General features: G+C 35.8%; 2 protein-coding genes across 4 annotated transcripts; one reads left to right on the top strand and one right to left on the bottom strand.

Annotated features, from left to right (window-relative positions):
* The first annotated feature begins 2,701 nt into the window (after nt 1-2,701).
* On the top strand, nt 2,702-6,355 carry LOC114720249 (uncharacterized). 3 transcript variants are annotated; one of them, XM_028905884.1, is made up of 8 exons: nt 2,702-2,803; nt 2,927-2,999; nt 3,576-3,927; nt 4,063-4,139; nt 4,386-4,422; nt 4,527-4,689; nt 4,868-5,210; nt 5,903-6,355. In XM_028905884.1, the coding sequence occupies exons 3-8, from the start codon at nt 3,618-3,620 to the stop codon at nt 6,137-6,139; spliced, it is 1,167 nt and encodes a 388-aa protein (XP_028761717.1). In that variant the 5' UTR covers nt 2,702-2,803; nt 2,927-2,999; nt 3,576-3,617; the 3' UTR covers nt 6,140-6,355. The 3 variants fall into 3 exon arrangements, with proteins under 3 accessions (XP_028761717.1, XP_028761718.1, XP_028761716.1); XM_028905883.1 differs by having other exon boundaries at nt 2,773-2,838; XM_028905885.1 differs by lacking the exon at nt 2,927-2,999.
* A 2,955-nt stretch (nt 6,356-9,310) lies between these two features.
* LOC114720274 (glycine-rich cell wall structural protein-like) lies at nt 9,311-9,640 on the bottom strand. Its single transcript, XM_028905918.1, has one exon. It carries the CDS (start codon nt 9,638-9,640, stop codon nt 9,311-9,313), a length of 330 nt encoding a protein of 109 aa, XP_028761751.1.
* Between the last annotated feature and the right edge of the window lie 1,960 nt (nt 9,641-11,600).

Genomic DNA, 11,600 nt, shown 5'->3' with positions numbered 1-11,600 from the left:
TCTCATTATGACACATTAATCTAGTTTCTGCCCCCGTGAAGACTACATGTATATTGGCCCTACGAAACTGTACGTACGTGAATAATGGACAAATTTAATATAATAAGAAGTTTTGGAGTGCGGACCTTGCCAACCAGAAAAATACAAAATATACACGTAAATATAAATAATAAATTAGAAAGGTGTAATTCTGAGCAAGATTCTTTGCTTCTCTGCAAGTGTTACTAAAAAAATAAAACATGTCAACTCCCATGCACAAAAGATGACAAACATGAAATTAAGTTCAGAACGTAGAGGTAGCAGAGAATTCTCTCTGATATAATTTTTCTTATTTTAAAATCACGCGACAACCGATTAATTTCTTCTCTCAGTGGCTCTGTCCTGCATATATAATATATATATAGTATTATTATTATTATAGACTTTCCAATCCTATGGGTTTGTTTAATCCTTCGAATATTTGTCTTCATTGAGTTTCTCTCTCCACTGAGTCTTCCAACAACACAGAAAAATGGGTGTGTTCACACAAACCAATAGTCAAATTTGAGCGTCGTTTTGCTGAAAACCTAATCCTTGAAATGATTCCTCTCTCTGATCATTGGGACCTACACAGACACAGACACAGCCAGGGTTTGAATATAATAATAAATGTATGATCTCCATGGTTTGATGACAAATGGTTCAAATTCACTCAAAGATGCCCAGGGAAAGTAAATCCTTGGACAATAGGGAAGACGATCCACAAATGAGACAATATGAGGGAATATCATATACGAGATCAGTCTCTGTCTCATCATTTACCATTTTTACTTCTTCTTTTGGTTTCCATCGTCTTTTCACCCCTTTTAACCTTATTCTCATCATCTCCCAATACCATTATTTTTTTCCCCTCAAGTGTTTGAGAATATAATGTCAGAGTTTGAATCACATGCACGCATATACAATCTAGTTCTGCGTTCAAATTTTCTTTAGCTTTCTTGTTTTTCAACAAGTGTAGGGTTGATGCCTTCCCGAGATAAAGTATCCCCCCCCTCTCTCTCTCTCTCTTCAATTTTTTTCTGTGAAATTATCGATCTCTTGCATGAGGAAGATCAAGACGGATTCAGTTGGATATACTCCCTTCGTGCATTATATTAACAATTCATTTAATATAATTAGAGTACACACAAAGGATTATTACTTCCTGCATATATATATATATATATATATATAAGTTTAGGGCAGCAGTTTATAAAGAAGACAATTAACATTTTTATGTACGAGCAGTGTTTAATTTTATATGTACAAGGAAAAGATGGGGTAGTAAGGTCATTATTCTGAGATTTACTTTCTTTTTGCTTCTTTTACTAACTATCTTTCTCTTTGGAAAGTATGCCAATTAACTTCAATCAGCTTCTGTTAATGATATATAAATCATAATAAGGACAAAATTTGAAAGCGGAATTCAGGTCAAGAAAAACGCATGGTTCATTGGGAACCTTGGACACACAAAATATTGTCAGTTTTGTTGGTAAGAGAACACAAAGGACAAATGTTTTCTAGATCCTTTATTAACCCCTATCATTACCAATGTTACCCTATAATGGTTTTCAAGACATACAGACATTAATTTTTTCGAGGTTATATACATACATGCATGCATGGGGTTGTTAAACTCTTGGGGATTTGAAACTTATTATATTTGAGAACGCGAATTTACGGACTCGCACATGTATAGAACATTTTCTCTTCTCATTGTAAAAGAGAGAGATAATAAATGAAAAGGTTACCAGAAGAAGACAAATATTATGTAAAAGCTAGAATTTCTTTGTTTCCTGTGAAGGGAAAAAATCTGCATCAGATAACCGTATATTGCATGTTTCATGGGTGACATCTGTAAACTGATGAATTGACTGGGAGGGTAAAGGACAAATAAGTGAAGTGAAATTTTAATTTTTGAAATTTATTTCGTTTAAATTAATCTAACGTAGTGCTAGCTAGCAAGAATTGAATATAGTAGATCATAGGATTATCGTATATATGGCTGCAAAAACAGTATCAACTATGACTACAACTATAGTTAGAGTTAGTTTAATATAAGATTTAATTAACAAGGAAAACAAATGAGAGGGTATATCAGAAACAGAGGTAAACTATAATCGATTATTATCAAGGAGAGGTAGCCAGGCAAAAGAAGCAACTCAGAAAGAGAGTGTGAAGAAGGGAGATACATGGACAATCTGTCAAAGAACCATTGGAAAGAGAGAGAAATGCTAAACAAGCTAAGTCACATGATTTTCAAGAGTCCAAAATAGAGGTCATATGCATTACATCAAAAATTAAGATTACCACTCTAATTAATAGCTACCTTGTTATCTCAAGTTAATGATTTGTACGAAGAAAATTTTGATAACTTAAACAAAAAGAAGGAATATTGTTTGTCCGACCGTCGTCTTCCTACATGCAATATTTTATAATATTTTGTATTTGTTATTAGACTGCGAGAATATTTGATGAGCGATGACCAATTAATAGGGGTATTAATTTGAAGCTCAATTTTGCATAACATTCCAACCAAAAGTCCACTTGTTAATATGTATGATGCGCCCATCTAGAACTTCTCTATATACAGAAAGGAGCCTTAACACAGTACTAAATCTACCTCTCTCTGATCTCTCCCGCTCCCTCCCTCCTTCTCCCTTCCTCTCTGTATAACTCTTTCTGTGCATGTAGGGCTTCTTCCATTAATGGTGACTGGCTTCATGTGAATCCACGAAGAAGAAGACAGAAGGATTCAACCACAGGCGCCTCTTTCTGCAGCTTGGTATATATATTTGGTTCATCCTTCTTCTTCCCGTAGTAATCAGCCTCAAACCTGGTTAATCAGAATATTTTGCTTGGTTTAGACTGTAGATCTTTGTTTGAAGAAACTTAATGCTTTCTGCAGAATCATCTTTAGTCTGATCACTTTAGCAGTGTTAGTAAGCCGTCAAGCTTCGTTCGTCAACAACTAATTAATGGTCTGTTCGCATCTCTCTTCCACTTGAATTCACCATCAACGCACTTCTGTTTGGAATAAACCTTTTTCTCTTTATTTGTCCTCCCAGGTTAAGATTTCCAAATTAATTCTGATATGATGTTTTCGCCTTAATCCATCTTCCATCCTGGTATCTAATTCTCAACAGCCCCACTACTTCATAGCTCTTAAAAATTTCTATGTTCTCATGTACTTGTACTATGGATCGGAATCCCCATAGGTGATGCATCCTCCTTCTAGTTCAATTAAATTAGACGAGTATGAATTTCCCGAGACCTAGGATTTGGTAAAACGTACTTAATTGGTATCAATGTGTTGGAAGAAAGTTTATTAAAATATCAAGGACCGTTTACACGAAAAACAAAAAAAAAAATTCACTGTGTTTTCCAAATCATTACAGCATTAATGCATCGATTTTTGCACATACACGTAAGACAAATTCTTAGCAGTATTCCCAGAATATAGTTGTCATCTTCTCGCCAAAAGGGAGAAAAATAGCTGCCATATTATTGGTAACAAACTCATACTTTTCTGACCTTCATTGAACCATCTGTAACAGGAAAAGAGGAGTCATTAGAAGAACAGTTTCTAGTCACTGAAAATGGCGGAGAATATATACTACATATCTGACGAGGACAAGAGCGAAGGTACTGAATTGGAAGCCAGGCCTAAGAAACGTTCATTCTTGGACTTGAACGAAGAAGCTGCGGGTGACGATGGAGAGACAAGTATTGATGGTAGATCTTCTCCAGAAGGGAATTTGAGCAGTAATAACTCAAGCACAGATCAAGTGAGAGAACGAACAACGAGTGTGAGGCAATATGTGAGGTCCAAAATGCCAAGGCTTCGTTGGACTCCTGATCTCCATCTCGCTTTTGTGCTCGCTGTTGAGAGGCTTGGTGGACAAGAAAGTAAGCCTACTATTCATATTCACACTTTAAATTAGTTGTTCAATTTTGAAGTTATAGAAAAGGTTTATATCAAACCAGTTGATTTTCCTTTTTTGTGTGTGTTCTAATCAATCATTCTCCTTGGTTTTTAATTAGGAGCAACTCCCAAGTTGGTTCTTCAGCTGATGAATGTGAAAGGACTTAGCATTGCACATGTAAAAAGTCATTTGCAGGTACATTAACTAGATTTTGCTGCATTGGTGTGTGAATACATATATATAATGAAACTTAACGAGCTACACGATTCGTAAGTTATAAACCTAAAATTTCATACAATTAATACACGAGAAAACATATATCTAGTTTTATTTCTAGAACACGTGTTGAATAGAACGAAAGGCGTTCCTCTTTCAATTATGTAATTTTTTTTTTCAGATTTTTCTTCTCATTAATGATGAGATTTTGTTACTAAATTTCAGATGTATCGAAGTAAAAAGCTCGATGAGTCTGGCCAAGGTATAATTTCCGAGTATTTTACACAAACACAAAGTGCATCTAAATAAATTTATTTCAAGCTTCAAGGCTAACATGGTTATTTCATGAATTTTATATTATCTCAGTCTTATCCCAAAATAGGGGAACGCAAGGAAGAGCACACATAATGGAGATGTACGAAAGATATAATAAAGCCCAAGGCCACTTTGGGATAGATAACAGAAACTATCAACCGACATCCGTGTTGATGAAACATCCGTATGACTTCAAAGCCCCAGAGTGTTCAAGGTTTGAGAAATTTAATTAAAACTCATTGGGAGGAGGAACTTATCTAATTATATTGGATTCTGTGTGATAAAATCTTAAAAGTTATAATATACATTTTTCTCCATTACTGGAGATGTACGTTTGATGGAGAGCACGGCTTGGTTCAGATTAGTTACATTTACTGTAAAACTCATGGCAGGTTTCAGCCATGTGGGATCGTGAATAACCAGTGGACAAGATCAAGTTCAGAGTGGAGCAATATTAACACGACAGGGAAATCACACCTATTTGATGTAAGAGATGCAATAACAAGAAGTAGAGAATTTATCGAAGAAAAGAGATGGCCTCATCGTGAAATACTTGGAGTCGGACCACAATTTAGTGACAGACCAAGGATTTCAAGGGCCGATAAGTATAATAATACAATGGAACCTAATAATGCTCCTCTATGGAGAACTAAACCTAGTTCTGTCCATGATCAATACCAACGTAGTTCTGGTGCTCCAGTCTTTTTGTCAACTCATGCGCAATTTGATGCTAAGGTACGTAGTTATACTGATCGATCTCCTTGATGTAATTTTCCCAGCCTGATATAACGCATGCAGATTGAATTTCTTTGAGGGCTGGTTGGCAAAATTGAAAGTGAGGCGGAGGAATCTGACAGTGAAGTGATATGGGAAGATAACAAAATTAAAATCAAAGGAGATATAGTTTTCCCTGCCTCAATTAGAACAATGGCACATATAATAGTACATTTCCTTTTAACAAAATATTTACTTACAATTAATTTCATTTTTTTTTTAACTACATGACCATATACTTATATACATGGATCTAACAGATATGTGTGTACTCTTAGTCCAAGCTGTATTTGAATTCACCCTTACCCCTGTACTCTGTATGTTTGTGTGTATGCTGCCCAACCCTAGGCAGTGTACGGATGAAATAGCATGCCTTATTATAATATTATACTCCTATGATGATCTTAATATACAACTCATTTTATATTGTAATTTATATTATAAAATAAGTTTTATAGTTAGGACCGGATGAGCACATTTCTTTTAAAAAAATTTTCTTCATCAGCTTCAGTGAGCCTACACACACACACACAGCTGGTCAAAAGCTATATGAATTGCATTTAGCTGCGTGAAGCTAAGTGTATATATACGTACAGGTTTCTGAATTGAGATAATTGAGACAATAATATTCATTTGCATGTGGAATAATGTAGGTTCATGATGTAAAAGATGGAATCATCCGATGTATAAATGAAGAGGAGCTATCGCGTGCAGCTAAGGTGAAAGCCCAAATATCAGAAAAGTTGAAGGAGAAGAAAGAGGCACCTACAACTACTACAGGTTTCCTAGATTTAAGTTTAAAACATGATTTTGGAAACGTTAGAGAAATGAGCGTCTCCGGTCCAGGAAACGATCAAGTTAATACGAAGCTTTCTCTTTCGTTGTTGTGACGACGACATGAAAAATAACACATAGTAGTAATGGACAGTGATGTGAAATCCCATATATACCCATGAATGTTGAGCTAGAGAGCTTGTGTTTAATTAATTGCAAAATTAATTTTGAATGGAGGGTTTGATATATTTGATGAGGCGTGTACTTAGGATCTGACCATGTCTAATGAAGCATAGGAGTGAGATCATTTGAGTACTTGCCTTAATTAATAGGAGCCCATAGTTGTGAGGACATTTTATTTCAACTTCAAATAAATTAAATCTGATCTTATAGTCATTATTTGTGGCTTTTGATGTTCTTATGCATTAAGGAAAACGAACACAATTTTTTTTATCTGTGGCACAAGTAATTATTACAATCATCATTGCATAAAGTGAAACTAATTCTTCTAAGAATTACCGAACAAGTTAGAATTTAATAATTATATATTGTTCTGTATACTTATAATAATTAATTACATCACGACCAACTTATAAGTTGTGTGCAACCAAATCCATCCTGTGGATTGTGGAACAAAAAGAATTCTGGCCATCCTCTGAAAGTGGGGGGTAAAAAAATCTTTTAGTTTACTCTTTAGCTGACAATCTCTAACAGGTACGTTTACCAAAATAATATTAATACTCAGGCTTTTGAACTGGTCATCCGAGCCTATCAAAATCATTAACTCCGATCCTCAAAACCAGTCTTGTGTAGAGGATTTAGTATTATTTACAAAATACATTATTTAAATTTATTAATATCTAACAATCCCAATATTCTTTGGGAGTCCTCGTTCAGTGACATCATAGCGATGAGTATCATAAGTCGTTATTGTAATAAAATTTAGACTATTAAAAATTCGATATGAATGGTTCAAATTAAAAATTTTTAATATGTAACCTTTTTAATGATGAATTTATTTTTAAAGAAGTCTTAATTATGAGATTATCTTTATTTTTAAATTTTATATCTATTAAAATAAAACACTAATTAAAGAATATAAAAAATTAAATTTAATATAATCCATTTAAAATTAATCTAGATGATCCAAATTAAGATGAGCACCCCATGCTGATCATAATAATAAGGATGAAATGTGCCCCCCAATCCAATGCTGATTCAGCAAGGTAACAACAACGTGAGGCACTCTCACACAACATGCAGCGATATATTACATAGTATGACACAGAAACATAAAATTCAGAAAATTAAACTAGCAGGGGTACCATCAATAGGTATAGGCGTATGGCAAATTAACAGCATTTCCTTTTAACTTGGAAAACGATGGCTCCACCGGCCCTCACCGCCACGCACATCCTTGATGCTCCCTCCACCACCGCCTGATCTGCCTCTTTCAACACCGTCACTAGCTACCACCGGCCTCCACCTCCACCTCCACCGTGTTATTTATCTAGGTAATTAATTAACAACATGAAAATTTACAGCGCATCAGATCGCATGAAAACCGAATAAAGGAAAGGAAAATATGCTAGGCAACAGCAAAGGCCTCGGCACGCGCAGCAAATATGTTAACAAACTCCTTTAACATCCACCTCCTCTGCCACAACCACCTCCGCCACCGCCACATCCAGCTCCTCCACCGCCAACATAACCACCCCCAACCCATGTGGAGGTTCTTCGAGACCCGGAGTTGTCACCGCCACAAGAAAATATGACCATTGAGATAAGTGAGAGGGACATAACAATAATCGCTAATAGCATTAAAGCTTCAGAACCTGCAGAACCATTCACAACGCTCATCGCATCTTCATTTCCACCACCCACCCGACCTCTCCCCATCTTTCATACACTTCGCTGCTTCTACAGAACCGTACTTTTATTTTTAACTTACTCCAACTTTACCTACGACATGCGAGACTCTCTGTACGTGCGTGTGTACATATGCTACTACTCTGATTTTTAATATAAGACTTAATTAATTAATTTGAGTATATTAATTATGTTAATTAAATTAGTTAATATAATACTCTTCCAGTCTATAGGACCCCTTTTGTAGTGTAAATTATATTACAAAAAGAGTCTTATATTTAGGACCGGAATAGTATATTTTTTCTAAATATCTTAAGTATCTTTCTCAATCTTTTTCCTCTTTTTCCTACTTGATTATTGTTAAGGGAATATCGATATAACTAATTTGAGAAAAATTTATAAACATATACGGTGAAGTAAGTCTTAGACATAGTACCAACATAAACTTCTCAATTGGTTCCTATAATGAGTATGTATATTATACAAGGGCTCTTAACGAAGTCAATTTGTTGTTGAATTTAACTTTAATTTAATTTAATTATCCAAAAGTGAATATTTCCCAACCAAAACAATGATAAGGCTAATGTTATGAGTGAATAATTTGCAAGAAATAAAAAAACTGAACGATCAATGCGCCAGAAATTCCAGCGAGACGAAAGGACTCGCGCGTTGGAATAAATCTGAAATTTTTTAGGATCAAGCTTAAAGTAGCATCAGACCTTTTTTTTTTCCAATTAAATTGGGTTTTTCAAGTTGGCCCGAATGATTTCGAAAAACATTGGGCCAAGCTCATTCAGCTTCGGCCGAGTCTGAATAATAAGGGATTTTGAAAGAAAAATTATTTTCAGTTTTTTTTAACAAACTAATAAAAATTACTTAATAAATTTAAGAAAAATCTCTGTCATGTAAATTAATTAAAATATTTTTTTAAAAAATTTTAAACAAGAAGCCCATTAAACTATCACTAATTCAATCAATATAACAACATTATTGCTCACACCTCAATTACGCAAGTTGCCAATTTAGCAAGGTAAGTGGTAAGCGAAGCATTCTCACACAGAAAGAAAATGGCAATTTATTACATATGACAGAAAAACATAATATTCAGAAAATTAAACTAATTAAGATGGATACCAACAAATATGGCAAATCAATAGCAATTCCCTTTAACTTCGAATTCGGTACCTCCACCGGCCGTCACCGCCACGCACACCCTTGATGCTCCCTCCACCAGCGCCTGATCTGCCTCTATCAACACCGCTACAACCCCCGGCATCCACCTCCACCGCTGTGTTATTTAACTGGTAACAACATGAAATATTACAACAGATATCGTACGAAGGAGAAGGAAAAGACGGACGCTGGGTACCAACAGCAAATTAAACGTCTCAGCACGCACGGCAAATTGACAATTTCCTTCAAGATCCTCCTCCACCACCACCGCCACATCCACCGCCACCTCCGCCACCGCCACATCCACCTCCTCCGCCACCGCCTCCTCCACATCCACCTCCGCCTCCACCGCCGCCGCCATATCCACCACCGTAATAACCACCTCCACTCCATCCGGATCTTCTTCGAGGCCCCGGGGAGCTATCGCCGCAACCAAATATGACCATTGAGACAAGCGAGATGGACAATACAAACATCATTAATAGCATTAAGGTTCCAGAAACAGAACCATTCATAATACTGCTCATAATTTCATGTCCATTTCCACCCCCAAATCCAACGAGCTCTCTCGCCATTTCTTTACTGCTTCCACAGAATCCCACTTTTTTTTTTTTTTAACTTTCTATAATATATCTGCAAATCGCAATGCGTGGGTCTGTGTGTTTCTCTACATATAATACACTAACACAGCCGCACGCACGCATGCCCCGGCGTGTCTGTGTGTGGAATTCAGGTTTGATGGCTCTTCACGCAATTTTTAAAAATTCTGAAGAAGTTGCATGAAGGATATATTTGTTTCGAAACAAAAGAAAATAGTCTAAGTCAAAAGACTTGTAAAAGTATAAATGTCTATTTGAACAGTTTAGGGATGGCGAACATTATCCGAACGCCACAAACACTTCTTATATACGTCTTTTGATTTTATTGGCTACCGATTGAACAAATTAAAAAAACAAAAGAAAAGTCTTGCATTGATTTTTTTAATCATCTCTGGAATTTTCACTCTTGACTTTAACTGTGCAATTTTTCAACTATTGTTTCGTGGTAAACCTGAGTTCTAAATTTGCTGTCGGAATTATTGACAAATCAAAGCCGTACAGAACGTGAGAATTAAAATTAGGAAGTTTCGCCAGATTTGTTTGTTTAGTGAGAAAATTAAATGAGCAAACAAAAGACGATCGATAAGCACATGATCAGATGGGCCAGGCGATTCGTTCATCTTAATCCTTGATAGATAAGCATCAGTTTTCACAATGGGCTCAGAATGCTTACGATATCAGAAAATATGCATGAATGAGAATTAACCAGTTACTAACACAAAGCAATACAACAAATCAAAAGGAAACATAATCATCTAAGACAGGAGATTAAGCGAGGTAAGTATTTATGTAAGAGCAAATTATTAACTAGGTTCAACCTCCACCACCACATTCTCCACCGCCTCCTCCACATCCCCCTCCGCCACCACATCCGCCACCGCCACCATGACGACCTACACCCCATCTTCTTCGAGGCTTGGGGGGGTAATCGGCACAAGAAAATATGATCATTGATATGACAGAGACGGACATAACAATCATCAGTAATAGCATTTAGGCAGCACATGAACCAGAGCCATTCATGATGCTGCTCATCCTTTGATCTTCATTTCCACCACCAAAGGCAAAGATATCTCTGGCCATCTCTTTCTCTTCACTGCTTTCACAGAGAGGCTGTGCGCTGAAAAATGTATGCGAGTGTGTGTGCGCGCGCGGATTCAGGTTTTAAAGATAAGACTAATGCTGAAAAGGACAATAGGGGATATTTTCTCAGCGAATGAAACGTGTTTTGCAAAGAGTGGCCAAGAGATTTCTAGCACTTCGCAAAAAAAAAAAAAAGATAGGTTTTCCAGTCAGAATTACTCATTTTGGAACTTCATGCAATGAAGTTATAGGTTTATTAATTGTGTTTTCATTCTATCTGAAGTTTTGTTCTTTTTTCCGTCAGTTTTATTCTATTTTGATTTTATCCTCTGTATCATTACTGATTCAATCTATTATACCTTTGACGGCCACCATTAACATTATTAGCACAGTCCTGCACGGATATACTTAAAAAAAAATGAAATTTATAGTCCGCAACCTCTTCAGAGACCAAAATGACCAAAACGTGCTTTAGGGGATTAATGTTTAGTCTCATTTGGGGCATAGGAATAGGATATAGTCCTATAATACGTACACACACACACAAAACTTGATTTTGATCAGTATAAACATATAACTTGACTTTGGCCGATCGAATAGGACTCTCGTTGATAATATCATGATATACGAAGTCGAACAGCGTCTGGGAAACATAAAAGGGCACTAAATCAATCAATAAAAATTAAAGATCAATCAATAGTCCTATAATCAATAATTGCAGAAAGCGAAACTAATTCTTCTAAGAATTATCAATTACTGAATAAGTTAGTATTTCAAATAATTATATATTTAATCAATTATAGATCGTTCCGTATATCCAGAATAATTAATTATATCACAACCAAGTGATAAG

This window comes from Neltuma alba, unplaced genomic scaffold, assembly GCF_004799145.2.
Source record: "Neltuma alba isolate B1F8T4 unplaced genomic scaffold, ASM479914v2 tig00011972_pilon, whole genome shotgun sequence".
In the NCBI taxonomy this organism is placed as follows: domain Eukaryota; kingdom Viridiplantae; phylum Streptophyta; class Magnoliopsida; order Fabales; family Fabaceae; genus Neltuma; species Neltuma alba.
The sequence above is the reverse complement of the archived record's forward strand: the minus strand, read 5'-3'. Positions and strand labels throughout refer to the sequence as shown.